The sequence below is a fragment of the Onychostoma macrolepis genome, chromosome 14 (assembly GCF_012432095.1).
Source record: "Onychostoma macrolepis isolate SWU-2019 chromosome 14, ASM1243209v1, whole genome shotgun sequence".
Lineage (NCBI taxonomy): Eukaryota > Metazoa > Chordata > Actinopteri > Cypriniformes > Cyprinidae > Onychostoma > Onychostoma macrolepis.
In genome coordinates this window covers 19768363-19788524 of record NC_081168.1, presented here as the reverse complement: position 1 = coordinate 19788524, position 20162 = coordinate 19768363, and the positions used below count along the sequence as shown (strand labels likewise).

The 20162-nt window shown below is 37.2% G+C and overlaps 4 protein-coding genes across 5 annotated transcripts; 1 reads left to right on the top strand and 3 right to left on the bottom strand.

The window, feature by feature from the left end:
- Positions 1–702: 702 nt before the first annotated feature.
- On the top strand, positions 703–5097 carry eif4ebp3l (eukaryotic translation initiation factor 4E binding protein 3, like). Its single transcript, XM_058797573.1, has 3 exons — positions 703–1072; positions 3831–4004; positions 4801–5097. The coding sequence occupies exons 1-3, from the start codon at positions 940–942 to the stop codon at positions 4830–4832; spliced, it is 339 nt and encodes a 112-aa protein (XP_058653556.1). The 5' UTR covers positions 703–939; the 3' UTR covers positions 4833–5097.
- A 1176-nt stretch (positions 5098–6273) lies between these two features.
- Positions 6274–10387, bottom strand: hnrnpaba (heterogeneous nuclear ribonucleoprotein A/Ba). 2 transcript variants are annotated; one of them, XM_058797569.1, is made up of 9 exons: positions 10249–10387; positions 9774–10019; positions 9266–9434; positions 9028–9186; positions 8633–8788; positions 8357–8444; positions 7444–7608; positions 7256–7341; positions 6274–6997 (listed from the first exon to the last, which is right to left on the bottom strand). In XM_058797569.1, exons 2-8 carry the CDS (start codon positions 9989–9991, stop codon positions 7271–7273), a joined length of 1026 nt encoding a protein of 341 aa, XP_058653552.1. In that variant the 5' UTR covers positions 9992–10019; positions 10249–10387; the 3' UTR covers positions 6274–6997; positions 7256–7270. The 2 variants fall into 2 exon arrangements, with proteins under 2 accessions (XP_058653552.1, XP_058653553.1); XM_058797570.1 differs by lacking the exon at positions 7256–7341.
- A 545-nt stretch (positions 10388–10932) lies between these two features.
- On the bottom strand, positions 10933–14682 carry nme5 (NME/NM23 family member 5). The gene is made up of 5 exons (XM_058797572.1): positions 14292–14682; positions 13634–13839; positions 13175–13275; positions 12975–13093; positions 10933–11125 (listed from the first exon to the last, which is right to left on the bottom strand). The coding sequence occupies exons 1-5, from the start codon at positions 14433–14435 to the stop codon at positions 11039–11041; spliced, it is 657 nt and encodes a 218-aa protein (XP_058653555.1). The 5' UTR covers positions 14436–14682; the 3' UTR covers positions 10933–11038.
- A 127-nt stretch (positions 14683–14809) lies between these two features.
- On the bottom strand, positions 14810–18473 carry rack1 (receptor for activated C kinase 1). Its single transcript, XM_058797571.1, has 8 exons — positions 18260–18473; positions 17794–17965; positions 16902–17049; positions 16228–16323; positions 15871–15981; positions 15523–15663; positions 15163–15273; positions 14810–14921 (listed from the first exon to the last, which is right to left on the bottom strand). Exons 1-8 carry the CDS (start codon positions 18366–18368, stop codon positions 14856–14858), a joined length of 954 nt encoding a protein of 317 aa, XP_058653554.1. The 5' UTR covers positions 18369–18473; the 3' UTR covers positions 14810–14855.
- Between the last annotated feature and the right edge of the window lie 1689 nt (positions 18474–20162).

Genomic DNA, 20162 nt, shown 5'->3' with positions numbered 1-20162 from the left:
CTAAATATTGAGAAAATCGCATTTAAATTTGTACAAATGAAGTTCTTAGCAATGCATATTACTAATCAAAAATTACGTTTTGATATATTTATAGTAGGAAATTTACAAAATATCTTCATAGAACATGACCTTTACTTAATTTCCTAATGATTTTTGGCATAAAAGAAAAATCCATAATTTTGACCCATACAATGCATTTTTGGCTATTGCTACAAATATACACCAGCGACTTAAGACTGGTTTTGTTGTCCAGGGTCACATATGTAGAAAATTATGGAAGCAAGTTTTTGACAGACAGACAAACAAACAAACAAATAAATGCTTTGGTAAGTCATAATTATAATGCAAAAAGTGATCTTTTAGGCTAATCGCAACTTTTTATTTATAAAAAAGTAGCTTAGTAGTTTTTTCATATATTTTACCCAGTATCTCATAATTTCTATTTTTATCTCATAGACTTTTTAATGTCATAATTATTATTAAAACTAACTAACTAACTAACTATTTGTTTATGTATTTATTTGCAGGAACTTGGCTTCCATATATACTTGTCTAAGTGCCGTGGAAATTCGAATCCTTGGCAGAAGTTTTGTAAAAACAAATCTATTTCCCTGAAAGATCTGGCAACCCTGCATGTTACACCGCCTGTTTTTGTTGTTGCTCAAGTGTAGTTTATCACATGATGCGAGTCACGTAGTCTGAGCTGTTGTTAAATACCCCTCACCTCCGCCGCCGCGGGCAGACAGCCTCTCTCAGCGAGTATCACGAGACCAGCGCTGTCTGCAACACGCTAAAAATATCTTTGCCGTTTTTTTATGTTGTTGAAACTTTGTTGAGCTAAGTTTCATCATAACCAAACACTTCATATAGACGAGTGTCTAGAGCCCTTACATATCATCGTGTTCAGTGGCACAGAGTTTTGAGCGCATTTCAGCCACGATGTCCGCCAACACGCAACAGAGCAAGAGCTGCCCCATTCCCACGCGTGTCCTGCACCTCAAAGACTGGTCCCAGCTCCCAGACTGCTACAGTCAGACCCCTGGAGGAACACTCTTCTCCACCACACCGGGGGGTAAGACTGTGCTTTTATGCCTGTACAGTTAGTGTAGGTTGGTGAACGTGTATTTAGAGGAATATAAAAGATTCTTTTTTGAGGGGGGGGGGGGGAATTCTTTTTGGCTGCTCTCCTGGCATGGTCTGTTTGTTGATTTTAGGTGAGTTTTGTGCACTTGTCAGTTTGTGAGACCAACCTAAACCAGCTATGGCCATATTGTCCAGCCTTAACCAGCCAAGACCAACAAACCATCTTGGTCTAGTTTAGGCTGGGTTTTCTTTCAGCAGTGTGTGTAAAATTGTTGGAGAGACACATGTTGCCATCCCCCACTTTACACATTAAAAACAAGATAGATAGATAGATAGATAGATAGATAGATTGATAGATAGATATTGTGGATTGTGTACATCAAATTAAGCAACAGAGCAAGCAGATCTTATTTAAGTTAAATAAAAAAAATTCCCTTAAGCATTATTTTTGTTCTGTAAATCTTTTATATTTTTACATGAGGATGATTGTTGTATATGACACTGAATCTCATTTCTGACCATGTGTTGAACTGCATAATCTCAACTATTTTAAGCAATATGAAAGTCTGATGCAATACTTTTTAAACTTGCTATATTGGTTGACTTGCAATAAGACACTGTATTATTTATTTATTTGTTTATTTATTTATTATGCATGCATGCATTTAGCCAGGGGATGGGCATGCATTTTTACAAAGTACAGTAAAACTAAAACCTCTGTTTATTTTATTAGATTGTAATGATCTGCGATATATTGTGCCCGCAAAACATCTCGCTGGTACTCATTCCTGTTGCTACACAAATGTTTGTTTTGAACAACAAGTTAATCATTTATGGCAGACCTTCTGCAGCAAGATAGCCCAACTGCCATGCTTGTAATGTAACATTGTCTGGTTATCTGATTTGCGACTTGCATGTCCCATATTATACTAGGCATTGAGTTAATCTAATCTTGTGAAAAACAAATGCTTGACCCCTTTTCTTAATGGGCAGGACCCTCCACCCCACATGTTTCTCGATCTCCTTTGTCCCTCGCTAGAATATCTTTCGCATGTGGCTGTAACTGTAGCACATGTAGAGGAGGAGGCAATTCTTAGAAACACCCTCCTCCTTAACAGCTGCCGTGGATTTCAGGAATAACAGAACTCTATGTGCTCAGGAAAATGGGTTCATTGCGGCCACTGTATCATGGATGGTTCCCTTAGGGGGGGAAGCAAAATATCAAATCAGAGGCATGTGCATTCATATACCCTATATATGATAAGGATCTCGGTGATTACGATCTCGGTAAACCTTTTACAAACAAAATACAGAAAGAAATAAAGTGCTTAATGGTCCATTTAAGATTTTTTGCATTGTGTTAATACATGATATACATTACAAATAATTCATACATAATAACCCCTGGTTTCACAAACAAGGCTTAAGTCTATAGTCCCAGACTAAAATGCCTGTCTGAGCTGTTTCAACTGAAAGAAATTTGCACTTAGTGATCTTAAAATATATCAGTTCCATTGTTTTGTCTCAAGATGCACATGAGTAATGTTTTTAAAAAACAACCGTTTATAAAAGCTACTTAAATGTCCTAATTGAACTATGGCCTAATCCTGGCTGTGAAACCAGGCCTATATAACAAAAAAAAAAAAAAAAAAAGTGCTTAATTGTCATGAACATAATGTAACAATTACTCCCAAAAATTTTAATTATTAAAAATAAAAAATAATATCCAATAATAGGTTTCTGTTCTTTATAAAAAAATATATATATATAATTTCACCTTTTTTATTTATTTATTGCTGATTTTGGTAGGTAGGTAGTATTTGTTGTATTGTTTCTTTTAATAACAAATAAATTAATACAATGTCACAGTTTGCACAAACTGCAAACTTGGGCTATATTTAATTGTCCTGCGATTTAAAAACTTCCACTATGTTGAATTCTAAGAAGCTGAAGAGCAATCAGGAAACAAAACATGCTTCAGCAGAACAAAGTCCTGCTGAAACCGTTGGGTTGGTCTCTCTACATTCCTCTGACCAGAGCAGCTCACAGTTGAGACCACTGTTCGTCCAACCCCTGTCACCAGCTCCGTCCACACCCTGCCCCTCCCCCTTCTCTCTCAGCCCTCTTTTGTCCAGAACACATTGAACTAAATGGCAAAAGATTGCATAACATGTTTTTCAGCCACTGGTAGCACTGTTGGGTACAGTATAGCTTCAGCTACAACATAGATGGTACTACGTTTAGCACATGCTAGCAGTCAGAACAAACCAGGGCTAGTTAAGCTCCACAAGTTTGCTCACAACATGTTCATCTGCTATATCGTGGTGCCCTCATGTCTCGGCTCTGCTTGCTCACATGCAGATGTGCTCAAATTTCCTAGAACTAAAATGGGAGGTGCTGAGTCCTGCAATTCAGTTCACCCCGTATTTCATTGTGGGAGCTCGAGTGCTTCCTTTCACATGCAAAATGTCAAACGTTTCAGTCTTTGTTTACAATCTTTTAGCATGGACGTGTTGAGTGGCACATCAAGTTCCTTTTGTTTTGTTAAATAGATTAGAATTGCCGTTCAAGAAATCCTCTTCAGAGTCACATTTTATTGTCTGTTTTTGAGTGCTAAAACATTTGGCTGGAATCCTAAGTTTATTTTATTTTTTTTTCTTACACATTGTACTCTGCAGCCTAGAATGTAAATATGTTTTTCTAGTTGTCTGATTGGTCGCTGTAATATACTTCTATCCCTCCTCCAGGAACTCGGATCATTTATGACAGAAAGTTCCTCCTGGACTGCAGGAACTCTCCCATTGCCCGGACCCCACCCTGTTGTTTGCCCCAGATTCCTGGGGTGACCATTCCTTCACACCATCCAATGTCTAAACTGCAGGAACTCAAAGAGGAGTTGGAGGAGGAGAAGGATCTGGCAGGTAAAGTTGCTGTCTGTTCCAGAAAAAAAGAAAAGAAAACCTGTTCTGCGATTAAAAAATTTCCAGGAAACTTTAAGCCCTCAGGTTTTTCCTGAAACAAATTATTTTGGTATATCCTATCTGGTCTTTTATGCCATGCAATTCTGAGTTTATATTTTGCAGTTTTTTTTTTGTTTTTTTTTCAGAATTGCAAGACAAACTCAGAACTGTGATATAAACTTGAAATTCTGAGGGGAAAAAGTGTGAATTATGAGAAGTTGCAATTACATATTTTTATTAAATAAAAAAGTGAATAGCGAGATGAGAAATAAAGTCAGAATTGCAGGATATAAACTCACAATTGCAAGGAAAAGTAACAATTGTGAGATAAAAGTCGCAGTTACAGAATTGTGATATATAAACTCAGATTTGAAATCGAGATATGAAGTTAGAATTCCAAGACAAATTCAAAATTATGACAAACTCGAAATTGCAATGTGAAAGAGTTGTAAGAAAAAAGTTGCAATTACATTTTAAAAAACAAAAAAACAGAATTGTGAGGTGTAAACTCAGAATTCAGAGAAATTATCTCAGAATTGCAAGTTATAAACTAGCTATTGCAAGGACAAAGTTATTATTGTGAAATAAAAAGTCAAACAATTGCAAGATTGAAACTCAATTTAGACAAAATCAGAATTGCAAGAAAAGTGTGAGATAGAGTCACAATTACTTTATTTTGTTGTGGGAAGGGGCTTCCATAGAATATCTCAAAGAAACACTCTAATCAACCTCTTTTTTTTCTTTTTTTTTCTTTTAGCTGAAGACAACCAGTTTGAAATGGACATTTGAATCTTTCATCTACCTCCTGTGGAGAATTCTCTATTATATCTGTCGGGATGTTGCTGCTTACTCCACGATCAGCAGACATTACATATTCACCAGATTACAGGGCTTTTTAATGAGCTAAACACCCAAAGGGTGTCTTATTCTTTTGTTTAAAAGTATTTGTTAGATGTTTACCGGAAGAAAAAAAAAAACACGATTCCTTGACAAGTGACAGTGTGTTTTAAAGTTCTTTATTGTACATATGGTACTTTCTACTTTTTTTTTTTTTTAAGAAAATGTAGCATTGTGTGGGAGCCGGGGGCAAAACCATGGCAAAATCTCTCATTTCTGAGCTTTATATCTCCGCAAACATTGTTGATTGTTTAATGGTAAAGACCGACTATATGCCAAATGAATGTCTGTTGCAAGTTTGGTGTTTCACCTGAAAAAGCACATCAGAACATAAATGTACGCCATTGTGTGCCCTCAGGGTTTTCCTGGTGTTTCATTTGCCTCAGGTTTTATTATTTTGAATGAAATAAAAAAAAAAAAATTTATTTGAAAAATATCACACTGGGAAACTGCTATTAATCTTTGGTTTCAAAATTTGCATAACTCTGCTACTTGGTTGTCAAGGAATACAACAACAGCAAAACAGTTGCCATATGAAAAACTGTCATAAAGTAAATATGACTGTCTAGAAGATACATGTGACTGAAGAAACATTTAATGTTGAAAACAGCTGTGCTGCTTATGTTTGTGGAAATTGCAATACAGCATTTATTGCGTCTTCGTCACCTTAAATCAATTACACTCTTAAAATTTTACTACTTAAAAAAAAAAAAAAAAAAACTTTACCTTTTAAACCATAGTGTGTGTCCTATATACACAGTATCTATAGGTTAAGCTGGTTAGCATGGCCTCTGCTGGTAGATGCTGTAACTACACATCCCACTTATATATTTCTTTCCAAATGTTTAACTTAAAACTCACTCCAAATCCTCTGCATATCACCTCAAGGGAAAAACATTTAGAAATGACAACTGTAAAAAGTTTGCCATTGCTTTAAATAGAATTTTAAGGTTTAACAAAAGCAGAAGTGAAAGATGCATGTGGTGTTGTAACTTCTCTTTATATAATGGGTTAAGTTTGGAACAATTTGCTTTATCCATGCATGTCCATCTAAGCTGTGTACCAAAAATTATTACTGTCAGCTTTAGATACAAACTGGCCTAGTTTAACTAGTGACCTATTCTTTTATACTTCCAGCTGCCTCTATAAAACAACCCTGAATGTACTCTCAACCTCATACCACAAGCCAGTTTCCACTTTAACTTTGTACAGTAATGTTAAACCTTACCAGCATTTCTTTTAGATAGGTATTCTAAATTCTTTAAATGCAAACTAGGGTTTGTTGGTTCAGAAAGACAATTATGAAAATTGAATGCAAAAGACTTAGACAATAGACATCTTAAAAATCAACTTTATTTCTTGAAATTTGTCCAAGACACTGGAGGAATGTTTATCCAGTGTTTCGAGAAAGAATCTTGTTACAGTTACCTGTGTATGTTTTGAGGTATAGTTGAATCACTATTAAAGCCACTCTTAAATATCTAACAAGACGGGAGGAAATCTCCTTAAAAGCAGTAGAGAGGGGAGGAAAAAAAATAAAAAAATAAAAAGTAAAGTCACCAAGACTTGTCACTAACAGATTTCAATGGACAAGCTTACAATCGGAAGGCAATCCCTTTTCATCTCACCTTGAAGCCATGCAACTTTGCAACACAGAGCACAGGTGACACAGGAAAAATAATAATCATCTAGAAACACTAAAGAAAAATTAAACTGTTTATTTTGAAAGCATTTTGAGAGCTCTGAGCCTAGATGTGGTAGACATAGCCATGATGTAAAATACAACCATACAATAACATTAGATTCAAAAAGGTACCAAAAAGTACAGTAAAAAAATAACACTTCCATCTCTGGAAATGTAAAAAGGACACAAAAAAAAAAAAAAAGAAAAAAAAATTATAAAACAAATGTGAGAAGTGACATTTGCGCCCCCCCCAATTCCTTATGTTTTCTGTACAAAATGAAGCAGAAGTCCAGATTCTGCCAACTTCCAAAAGTAAAAGACCCCAATGTTCACTGTGACCAGACTGCTGGTTCCTGCTCGGTAGCTTTACGACCTTTAAAAGAGAAAACACAGAGATTTAGCCGCATGAACCCATGTAAACTTAACATGTGAAAAATAAATGAGGTGAAGAGATGGGGGCCTATCATGATCTACTGCTACAACCCTACTGGACCAAAAAACCCCACCCCCAAACGGATCACTATCTGCCTTATAGTTCGGCTGGGTAAATGGAGATGAATTGGTAATGGAGCAACACAACCAAATTAACCTTACCATGAGTGGTGGGAAAAAAATAAATTAAAATTCATACCTGCACTACACATGATCAGTATGGCTTGTAGCTACTCTGGTGAGCCCCACGTCTTGGAGTTTTTCCATAGCTTGTATTGCCCTGGTCTAGGGGGGTAAGAAAAGAGCAGAGAAAGGAACTTGAGTCCCTCGCATTCACAAGAACCTGACGGGGGCGGGGAGGAAACCCCAAGGACAATCAGTGCTTACTGTAGTCATATCCGCCGCCGTAGCCGTAGTATCCACCAGAGTAATCATAGTTGCCGTAGCCTCCGTATCCACCATAACCTTGCTGGCCACCATAGCCATAACCTTGGTTACCGTAGCCTTGATTCCAGTAGTTATTGTAGCCCTGATTCCAGTTCTGACCCTGGCCTATAAAACCAAACCAAACCATTTTTAAACATCATGGCACAGTAATGTACTGATATCTGTAAGCAACTAGCAAAACCATAAAGAGATTGGTCTCTACTCAAGCTTTGTGGGGCATTAGAACGGATTTAGATTAATCAGATCTGAGATCAGCCAAAGCTTTTAAGATAGATTACATCTGAAGACTTACACGCAAGAGGAATTAGATTAAAATATCTGCATGTGAGCAATAATAAATTCTGACAAGACTTTGCATTACGAATTTCTAATTCTATGAAGTTATTCAGATTCATCAGTATGTTTAAACCAGCCTCAGTCATAAACACTATCTTCAGTAGAGTTACTTCTAGCAGAATTGGACTTGTTTCATAACTGCAGTAACTTCATGGTTACTGAACTGAATCAACACTGAACTGACTTGGCTAACTGAATATGGTCTTTTTAGAGCTGAATTTGTATGTCATATTTGAAGTTCCCAGCATTGATTATCATCTTCCCGTTTATTATCATTAAGTAGTTTTGAAACAATTTGCATTGTATGAAGCTCTAAATAAGTGACTTGCCTCAGTTAACTCAACAGCATTCAATTCATATAGACGCACAAGGGTGACTTAATTGTTTTTCTAATGCATATCTCTGTACATTTGATGAGCGTGCAGTGATTATCTAGGTAAACTCTGACTGATGCAGCCTATAGTTTGAGTGGTGGGTGAGACGGTCCAACAGGAGAGAAGCATGCAGTGGTACTAACCTCCACGCCCCCTTCCTCTTCCCCCAAAACGACCTCCATACTGCTGCTGCTGGTACACTTCTTTTGGCTGTGCAATCTTAATCTCGCACTAGGAAAAAAAAAAAAAAAAAAGAAAATGAGTGATTGGAATCATAATAGTAGAACATCTACATAAAACACTACCACTAAAATTAATAATCAAATAGGTAGCACAATGTAAAGTAGCAAACAACAACCCTGAAGATTTATCACATCTATCAGTAAATTCAAGCTAAACTTCACACTGGAAACACTCACAAGGCCTTCTTTTCCATTTGTGTCCTTGGTTCCACTGACGTTGTGATATTTCTTTTCTACAACTTTCTTGACAGGCTCTTCTTCCTTGAAGGTAATGAAGACAAACCCTCTCCTCTTATTTGTCTTTGGATCCATTGGAAGTTCAATAGTCTCAATCTGCAGTGGCAAAAATCATCATGTTAACAAATGTGTACAAAATTTAACTGACAAAACATCTATTAACAAAGTCAAAAGAAAAAAAACTATACATAGAAAATGTGCAAAGATCAAACTAGAAACTTTACATGGCCAACATACAGTAATTACATTATAATTGCACTAACACAAGTCAAATTTGTTAAGCTTGCTTAAAACTATTGAAAGAAGTTAAAAATCTATAAGGAATGCTTCAGTACCTCGCCAAAGGCGCCAAAATACTCGCGGATCCTCTCTTCTGTGGTTTCGGGGTTCAGCCCGCCGACAAAGATCTTCTTAACGGGTTCTTTCTTCATTGCCATTGCCTTCTTGGGGTCGATCTGTCGTCCATCCAGTCTGTGCTCTTTTTGTGCTAAAACCTGTGCAAAGTGAAGTGACGATTTAGCTTACCATCAAAGAATCACAAGACTACAGCTTTTTCTAAGCACCAAAGCTTACCTTATCTACACTGCCTGGCTCTTTAAAAAGAATAAACCCAAATCCCCTTGATCGCCCAGTGTTGGGGTCCATTTTGATGGTGCAGTCTGTCACCTCTCCAAATTTAGAGAAGTAATCTTTAAGATCCTTTTTACTAGTGTCCCAGCTGAGGCCACCAACAAACATTTTCCTGAGGAAACGAAGCAGAAAATCAGAGTGAGACCAGTAGGGGGCGTGGTAGCACAGATTTCATAAATGTCTCCATTTCTTGCATCTAAAACCCCCACTTTCTAGTAATAAACAGAAATAACTGCAACACAACACCTTTATTAATTAAGCGCACAAAAATACAAAAACGTTCGCTTAAGGAAACAATTAAGAGGCTCAACAGTGCATTTTAAAAACCCTCTCCGTGTTCAATTCACCATTTCGCCCATCCCCCTTCAAAAGACACATGGCGCCAACAAAGACGGGAAGGAACAAAGGATTTTACCTCCCAGCATTTAGCACAATTATGACTTTTACATACCCCGCATCTTCCTCTCCTTTGCTGGCATCAATTTGCCCCCCGTCCGATGAGCCATTTTGTGGGTCTTCCTCATCCACGGCCGTGTCGTCTGCACCGGCGTCTCCCTGCGCCGCGGCCTGCGCATCCCCGTTGCCTTCCTCGTACTGCTCGGCTCCGTTCAGATCGTCCTCGTGGCCGTTTTCTGAGGTTTCCATATACTGTTGCTCGGCGTCTGACATGGTGGTAGTTTAATGTGAAAACCTAAAACTGCAGTGAATGTGAAATGGTTACGAAAGGAAGCACCTTATGTAACGCTCATGAACCACCATTTTGAACAGCGGCGCTTGCATTCTCATACGCAACAAGAATGTAAACATATCGTTTTCCTAAATCAAAAATACACAGCGTTACTGAGCTATAATTTAATATAAGCGTTAACACAACTAATACGTACACGGAGGATAACAAATTCAGAATTTACACGGAAATACTTTACCGTAAAAGCAGCAAGTGAAAAATCTCCGTGGAATGCTTTCCGCGGTGTGGGCCCTTCCTTATTGCGCCGACAAGCGGTTGGTTTTATATTACTGGATGGAAGATAAAGGAAGTTTAGTAAGGGCGCATTTGATTGGGTGGCTTTGAACGCCTATCATTCTAATAGCCAATCAAACGTGTCATACGTCACGTCACAGAAATCCTCCCCCTAACGCGCTTCTTCTGAACCTTCGTGTCGAGTGGGGGAAGAACTCTTTGTTCTTGTTTGGTTTATAAACGTGCTGTTGACCACTTAATATTAGCAGCTAATGCAAGAAACAAGACGTTTGAATGTGGATTTTTTTCTGCCTAGTCAAAATAGTAGGAAGGAGGTTAGAGCTGTATTTGCAATAGGCCTTTTAATTATTTTCATTCTTACGTTCATTTTGTTGTCGAGATCAGATAAATGTCTTAATGTACTTAGTTTTTCACTTTCAAAACTGTTAGTGAATCAAATATTTGTTGATCACCACCAGAAGGCTATTTTATTTGATCATTTTAATTGATGTTGAATATTTATTTCTACTGTTATAGTAATCAGTGACAGGATTGGGATACTGTAAATTTGCAATTTTATCTTACATTGAAATGAACCATGACAATTTAAAACTGACACATTTAGATAGCACAATAAAAAGGGCTAAGACAAAATTGCAAAACTTTATTTTATAAAACAGTTCAAAAGACCAAAATAGAACAATACAGTAACTTCTTGTTGGTCAATTCTTCTTGGGGAAATAAAAAAATAAAAATCACACTGCTGCCTCCTCTACTACTGTTCCATCAGATATTTTGGGCTTATTAGGGTTATTATTCATCAACCAGTCTGCAAGCCATGTCTGTAATGAAATATAAATAGCATATGAGTAAATAGCATATCGATATACAGTAGTCAACATTTGAAGTGGATCGAAACCTTTCATCAAAGTTGTCCTAAAAGCGTTATTGTCTTAGGTCAACTCTGATTAACTTTTTTGATCCACCTCAAATGTTGACTGTATTATGAAATCCAAAAAAAAAAGATTAATCTGGATCAGAACTGTCAAAGTGTTTAATCTGAAGAGGCAGAACAGTACAATAAAACAACACAAACATCCCATTCCATTGTCAGTTTTTTTTTTAAACAGTCAACCCCTCATCTGACCTACAACAAATAAATAAAAACAAACAAATATACACGGAATAAGGGATGCAAATAGTTGAAACTTCTTTTGACTGGTCCATCTCTGTTGATTGTGTCAGTCATTGTAATTAATATTCAGTAATAAATGGCCATTTTTGTTTGATATTGACAGCTAGGGGATTATTTTATGGGGCCAAACTCTTCTCTTATATATATATATATATATATATATATACACACATATACTGAAAGGCTTTATAGTAAACAGTTGTAAAGATTTATTATATGTTGTCCCTGATATCCACCCAGCTGTTCGGATCAGTATAATCCAGTTTTTTTTTGACAAAACCAAGACAGTGTGATCTGATCTGATTTCAGAGTCCTTTTTTTTTTTTTTTGAGGCCCATTTTCATGATTTGATCCAAAAGTCAAAATCCAATCGAATTTCCTTTGAACAGCTGGACCCAAGTGTGTCAAAAAACAGGAAACTGGTTGAACAATTTTAAAGAAATACTTCCAAAATTACAATTCTTTCATTATTTATTTGCCCTCATGTATATCATATCACGATTTTTTTTTTTTTTTTTAGAAATATCACGATTCACGGTTTTATCATGATTCTTTGTCAAGTTGTCTGAGCAGTACAGCCAAACTAATTTCCCTATTATAAAGGCAAAGCCTTTCAAGGTAACAAAAAAAAAGAAAGGCAGATATTTAGTGGGCGAAAATAAAAATCTTTGTTCTTATTTTTTAATAACAGATTAAATAATGACACAGATACATATTACAACTACACATAATATACAAATAAAACAAACAGTGCTTTATTTTCAGGTACAATAGGTGTTTTTAGCAGGAGCATTCAATAAATTGAATGAACAAATATAAAAATAAAACTCTATATAGAATGATTCCTAAAGCAACTGTATTAAATTTCTTCAGTCAAGAGCAGTGAGTGATTTTTCTCTTTGTGTTTTGTTGTTTTATTAACGTTAAAGGAATAGTTCACCCAAAAATACAAATTCTGTCAGCTGTCTGTTAATTCTGTCATAGTGTTTTATTTTTATACCATCATTTACTTAAAAGTTGTTTTAAACCTAAATGAGTTTCTTTCTTCTTCTGAACATAAATGCTATTTTGAAGAATGTGGGTCACCAAACAGTTGCTGGTCCACAGTGACTTCCATAGTGTTTTTTTTCCTTCCATCAAATTCAATGTGGACCAGCAACTGTTTGGTGACCCACATTCTTCAAAACATCATCTTTTGTGTTCAGCACAAGAAAGAAATTAATACAGGTTTGGGACAATGTGACAGTGAGTAAATAATGACAGAAATGAAATGTATGTGGCGTTGTACAGTATACTGATACAGCGGCACCAGAACTGCAACTGAAAGAATGTGCGCTGTAGCGCGATACTACGATATTTCTTCAAAAGCAGATCGTGGAGACATTTTTATCGTCCACGATCAAAAATAGTCATATCGCACACCCCTACCCTCAAGTAAGTCCAAATCTATCAAAATGACTTGAATGAAAATACTTTTAATCAACAGATACACTTACAAAAGGGTCCAGTGGCTTTTTCTTGCTCAGCTCTGTCAGTCCGGTGAGAAGTGTTGGGCTGACGTACCGGCTCAGGTAATCTTTGGCAGCATCTCCCATAGGAATAGGTTCAATCACAGCTGAAATAGATGACAAAGACAAAAAGTATGCCTTCATATCCTGTTCACTCAACTCATCTGAGCAAGGTTAGATTTACTCACAGTTGGGAAACATAAACCTGATTTCCCTCTCAGCAGCAGAGAAGGATTCACTGCCATGCACAGCATTCCGCAGGTCACACGTGCCGAATCTCGCTCTCAGACTGATGGTGACATTCACAGTGATGAAGTGCGCACAGAAGAGTATTTCCCAGAAAGAGGAAAGAAATATGACTGTTACATATATTACAGTATGCATAACGAATATAGCTTTGTTGCAATGACAAATGAGTTATGTGATTGATTTAGGCATTGCAATGAACACTGGTTTTGTATATTATTATCCTGAAGTGCATAAAATCCAACAAAAGCATCTATTTATTTTGCCAGGAATTTAAAAGGCAGTTATTGGTGCACTGTGATGGTTCTCCCTACAATACATGAAAAAATGTAACTATATCAGTCCACTTTATTATTAAACCACCTGCATAGACAGAAGATTCATTCAGTGACACTCATTACCAGTCAGGATGTGTCTCTCTAGCTTTTATGCTGCTGACTGGTCCCATTATGGCTTTCCAGGTGGCAATAGCCTGGTGTCGGGCCAGTGCTAGAGCAACAACCGGTCCGGAGCTCATGAAGGCAGTCAGATGAGGAAAATGCAGCTTCCCATAATGCTCAGCGTAGAAATCACTGCATTGCTCTGGACTCAGCTGAAGCCTTCTTTTCTGGTAAATGAGAAAAACTAAATGAGAACGATAAAGGCATAAGCAGAATGCAAATCTCATTCTTAAACTATAGCATTGGCTACAAAATATGAACTATTACGTTAGCTGATAAGGGCTATGTTCATTTTATTTATTAAACAGACGCTTTTATCCAAGCGAGTTTATCATATGGAGGCAAGAAGCACTAGCATCACCATGTTTTAAACATTGTCCAGATTAATACAGGATAGAAGGAAATAGAAACAGTGATGGCATAGATTTGAGATGTTTTAATACATTTCATCAGCCTCATTTTAAACAATGTAGTGGCATCAGACACCACACGACTGTCTTGTGCTCACAAAATGACCAGAATCAGGGATTGTCTCAACTCACCATGCAAATAATTCATTTTATGCGTCGTGCAAAATTAAGAAAACGTGCCACGTGCGACGTGTCCGATCAATACGTACCTGAATAATTGTAAATCCAGATTGAAGAATAACGTCCTCAATTTCATCAGTTTTGTGGATGGCATCAGGTTTGATTAAAGCCAGCGTTCTCTCCACGAAGATACGAGGTGCAGGCATCTGTTTTTGAGGACTGTCGCTCTCCATGCTAGTGTTATGCTATTTTTCTGTAGTTACTGGACTTTTTCCACAATTACATTTGAAGTTGCTTGAACAGCTAAGGTTACATTCCCCAAATCATAAAGTGCAAAATGTTTTTTCCAGAATGGAACCGCAATTAATATTTGCTTGCTTACAACATTAAAACATTCATGTAATTCAAGCGTCTGTGTATCATGTCGCGTCCTCAAAGTTGAGTCCTGTTTGTTGACCTTGTTGCTAGGTAACAGTCGAATAAATTAAATCAACAGTTGCGCCATCTAGCGGCTATTCAAACCTATTTCAATGACTCACATGGTTGCATTTCTGTTGTACTTTATTTAAAGGCAGAGAAATTTAAGTAAACACAAAGTCAACTGTGGTTGTTTTTAAAAGACTTTTTTTTTATTTAGACATTAGAAAAGGCGTCTATCTGGTTCCAATGGTCACCTGCCACACTCTGATCAGGTTGTCAGTGTAGCCAGCAAAGAGAGTCTGTGATGAGAAAAGAGACAGAAATTATAATCAGGCATCGCTTTAGAAGCAACAGATTTAAAATCATTTAATGTCCCCCTCATATTTGCAGGACTGTCACCATAAGGTTTCAGATGTTATAAGTGATTGGGAATAATCAATGGGAGCAGCTGATCCAGCCAGAATTTGCAGACTAATGAAATGCAAGGAATAGTTCAGGAACTCATTCCAAGCGGAAAAGGCTGCTGTAAATAAAACCCACCTGTCCATCAGCAGACCAGGCTAGAGAAGTGCACTGAGGCGGCTCAGCCTTGCTGTTGGTGGTGATGATGTCCTGCCTCAGCTCATCAACAATGATCTTGCCCTCCAGATCCTGTTGAGAGAAAACCGTCAGTTTTGCAACAGCAGTATGATAATGTTATACCCGCTCGGGCCAACAGTTCTCAGAAACAGCCTCTTTATCATCATAGAGAGTTACAGAAGGCATTGAACTTTCATCACTGATTTCTGTGCTTCAATATAGACGGTTTTTGTTCAAATATATTCAAAACAGCAAAGGGAAATCTTTGCATTTGAAAAACATGTGCATATGAATGAGAAGGGTTCATGTACATAAACTCACCCAGATCTTGATGCTAGGTCCAGTGGCGGCACACAGCCAGTAGCGGTTGGGGCTGAAGCAAAGGGCGTTGATGGTGTCACCACCGTCCAGGGTGTAAAGGTGCTTACCCTCGTTCAGGTCCCACAGCATGGCTTGCCCATCCTGTAATGAGGACAAACAGTAAATACAGATAGGAAAGTTAAAAATGAGTTCTGAAAACTCAATGTTTTTTTTCCCCCAGAGTTTTTTGTGTTCAGAAACAGCCTCTTTTATAATCACATGGATTCAGATGGCATTAAGGTTTCATCATCTCAAACCTCTAACCTGTTCACTAACTGCACAAGTGAAAACCAGAAGTGATGCGATTACCTTTCCACCAGAGGCACACAGAGATCCATCGGGAGACACAGTCACTGTGTTCAGGTATCCAGTGTGGCCAATGTGGTTGGTCTTCAGCTTGCAGTTAGCAAGATTCCATACCTGTAACAAACAAATAACAAACTGGCTGCATTAGCAATTATTCAAATCAATCCATGCAAAGTGCCCTGATTAAGTTGATCACATTGATGTTCTCAATCCGTTACCCATCATAATTGCAGGACTTGTCGTCAGAGCCCAAGAGCTCAGACAATATGAATGTGGATTTGTTTAATCACAGGGTAAAGTTATTACAAAAACACAGAGCGACTTTTATAGTTTACATTAAGGTACAGACAAAGCTCTCACCTTGACCATTTTGTCCCACCCGCAGGACACAATGATGGGGTTGCTGCTGTTGGGAGAGAAACGCACACAGGACACCCACTCAGTGTGGCTGTCATCCTGTGGACAATTCAAAATAAAGGGTTTCAGAATTCAGAACAGCACAAACTAAACAAACCTAAACATCAGGTATCTGTAGAGTTTTTAATATTAAAGCCTTTATGACATGCACAAATTAAATACTGCATGTACATGCAGTACAAACCAATACAACCTCAAAAAAAAACCCTCAAGATTCTTTAACTTAAACAGAAATTAAACAAGCCTAATGGCTTTTTAGTTAACTATAACAGCCCTTGTTAGAGGTTAATCAATATTGCATTTTGCTGATATGACAATGTTTAAAAAAAAAAAAACATTATCTTTGAAACATGCAACGCTTCCATTTGATCTCCTTTTGTACTTTAATCATCACATTAGGTCATATTGAGATTCCAGTCCACACATTTAAGACCTCTAAAAATGACAAGATTTGTGTTATACCATATTTATGAAGACTAAATGGCCTTAAATTTAATCAGACTGGATTCAAGACTTTTTCTTTATTCAAATTTTTTTCCTGTTTATGTTAGATGGTCAAAGACTACCTCTCCATAAAGTGAGCACTAAACTTGCATAAAGAGCATTTAGAGGTCTACCTGGATGGTGTACTTGCAGACTCCCAGGGTGTTCCACAGCTTGATGGTCTTGTCTCTGGATCCAGACACAATCTGACGGTTGTCAGCAGAGAAAGCCACGCTCAGAACATCCTTGGTGTGCCCAACAAAACGGCGGGTTGTAGTGCCACTAGGTGAGGGAAAAAAAATAAAAAACAAAAGACAAATTCAGATTAATCAGACAAGATGTAACGGTGCAAACTTTTTTTTTTTTTTTTTTTTAAATCTGATCTGACACTCCAGACAAATGAAGGTATGGAATTATTCTGACTATAAAGTTGGTCTTAAGTTTATCACCATAACAGGCTATTTCACAAACTTTCACAACTTTTTGTACTTCAAAATCCTGAAGACTAAATTTTGTATATACATAACTACTTGTGATTACTGTTGTAAAAGTTTTTCTGCATCCATCATGTTAAAGTCTCTCAAAGTTTATTTTTAATTGTGGTCTCATGACAACAATTGGGCAGACCAAAATATAAATAATAAAAAAAAAAAAACATTCACAGACAGGTTATACAGACAATATTGACATTTTGGTGGTTCTTCGCCCTTCAACAATAATATTTAGACATTCATAATACGAATTTTTCACAGTATAAACATGGCCTTTATACAAGACACTATAGATCACTTAAATCTTAAGGTGGGGGTCCCTTGCATGAGAATGATCATATTTGGGGGTCTGCGGCATCTAACAGATTGAAAACCCCTGACATACACAACCACATTCATTGGGCTTCTAAGAGTTTTAAGTTCAGAAACAGCCTCTTTATCATCACAGTGACACAGATAGCATTTGAGTTTCATCACCACTTCAAAACCAGTGCAACAGATCTTGAATGACTGCCCTGTCCCTCCAAATACTCACGTTGTCAGATCCCACAGGCGCAGGGTGCTGTCCCAGGAGCCAGACAGGGCGAACTGACCATCAGACGAGATCACAACATCACTCACAAAGTGGGAATGGCCCTTCAGAGCACGCTGGGGGATGCCATAGTTGGTCTCATCACGGGTCAGCTTCCACATGATGATGGTCTTATCTGCAAGGTGGACAGCAGAAGATCACCTAACAGTTCTGTAAGCTTTTATTTGCTGACATACTATAATTCTGACAGCTGGAGGCATTCCACACACTAGACAGGTACACCGGTTACTACCATTCCCTAATGCTGCATTATAAACATCTGTTTAACCATAAGCTAAGTCTCGATAGTACAAAACATCAGTTTTACACAGAACTACAACTGAATGGACTTATTAGTCAGTGTAATTTTAAGGGCTCGTGTTTCCGGCGGACATTCTTTGGGCTCCAGCGCGGCTCTGCGGACACTTACCCCGGGACGCGGACAGAATCATGTCGGGAAACTGGGGTGTGGTGGCGATTTGGGTGACCCATCCACTATGACCCTTGAGGGTCCCCCTTACTGTCATCTGCTCGGTCATTTTGGCGCAGGAAAGAATCACCTATAAAGGTGGATGGAGTTGGATTTTGTCGGAGGGCCAAGTCCCCCTATATCTCTCACACTGTGGCAAGAGGAAAAGGAAGAAGCACACCGGAAGCAAAACTCTTGAGGGTGAACCGTCTTCTTCGGTCCGCGTTCTCGTGTGAGATACCTAATGTGAACAGTTTACTGCCATCTAGTGTGTAGATGGCAGTAAACCACTTCAAACTACTTATTTTTAAGCTGTCATATTTTATTGTTAATGTTAATAAATTCGTATGTGTATTATTCATTATGTTTTTATCTTCTACCCGTTTGTCTCGATCGATTTTTGCTCCCTGTTTTTTCTTTTTCTTTTGTTCCCCTGTATGTATATTTTTATACATGTACAAATCTATGGGATGTCTTATCAAAGACTAGAGGGACTTACATTGTTGAATGTTCTCTGTGTTGTACAATCGTAAAAATAGCATGTTTGCAATGTTTGCAACGGGTGTATAAGGTGCTAGTTGCTAAAATGGTGTAAATTTGTTGTAGAGTAGGCTCAAGTGTTTTTTTTTTTTTTTACATTAATGCAGATATATCAAAATGTATTTTAAAATAAAATACCTTAATTTTAAGTGTATCAAAATAGACTACAAAATACAGCAGACACACCATGTATCAAAATAAACTAGCCTACTATATTTTTGTATTTTAAAAATACTTAAAAAATACTTTTGCAAGGGAGCATGAAATTTCTTCACAAACCTTCCATCAGTTGGCCTATTTGATCTATCCCTTCACCATTACACTGACTCAGTTGATTAAGTAGACAATGTTTGATAGCGGCAGCTTTTCTCAATAAATCTGACATATGCAACTAACAGATCAAATATTCACATCTCCCAGATGAAAGTTAGTTTTAAAGTAACCAGCAGTTTAATGTTTAACAGTTTGCGAATGACTCAATTGTATCCTAATTTGGTTACTTGGTGTTTGGTAACGAAGGGCCTATCCTTTGCATCAGCAACACTGACTTAATGACAAACAAGTCATTCATGAGAAGACAACTGATGGCACCTGTATTCATAGCAACTAGTTTCTAACTAATTTATCATTTGATTGTTAATCATAAATATAATAATACACTCTCAGAAATAAAGGTACAAAAGCTGTCACTGGGGCGGTACCTTTTCAAAAGGTACACTTTTGTAGCTATTAGGTTCAAATAATGTACACTTTAAGTACTAATATGTACCTTTAAGGTACTAATATGTACCTTTAAGGTACCAAAATGGACCCTTTAGGTACAAACGTACCTTTTGAAAAGGTACCGCCCCAGTGACAGCTTTTGTACCTTTATTTCTGAGAGTGTATATTATGTGTCAGGCAGTCATTCATGCATTGGTATGCAAAATCATCATCCTACTAAACAGCTTCTTCAATTAGGGTACAATATTCAGCAATCGATTGATCAATTCCAAATGATTTATCAATCATTTGGAAGTTGAAAACAAATATTTTAGCATTTCAACAATTATTAAATTATCAATATGTTTTGATTTTAAATGCCAGAAACGTAATCAGAAAGTAGCAACAGAACTTGTCAAGGAGTATTAACTCCAACCACTGAATCTACCGAGAGCCATATAAGTATAGAGGACACATACACATTAATAGTGTAGTAACAAGTCTGGACAAACTATTGAGTAGGCACCAATTAGAGGCCACATTTTTATGATGTATTATATGATGTAAGTATTTTACAGTACTTTAAAACTACAAAAATACTACAAAAAAAAGTATTTTGATA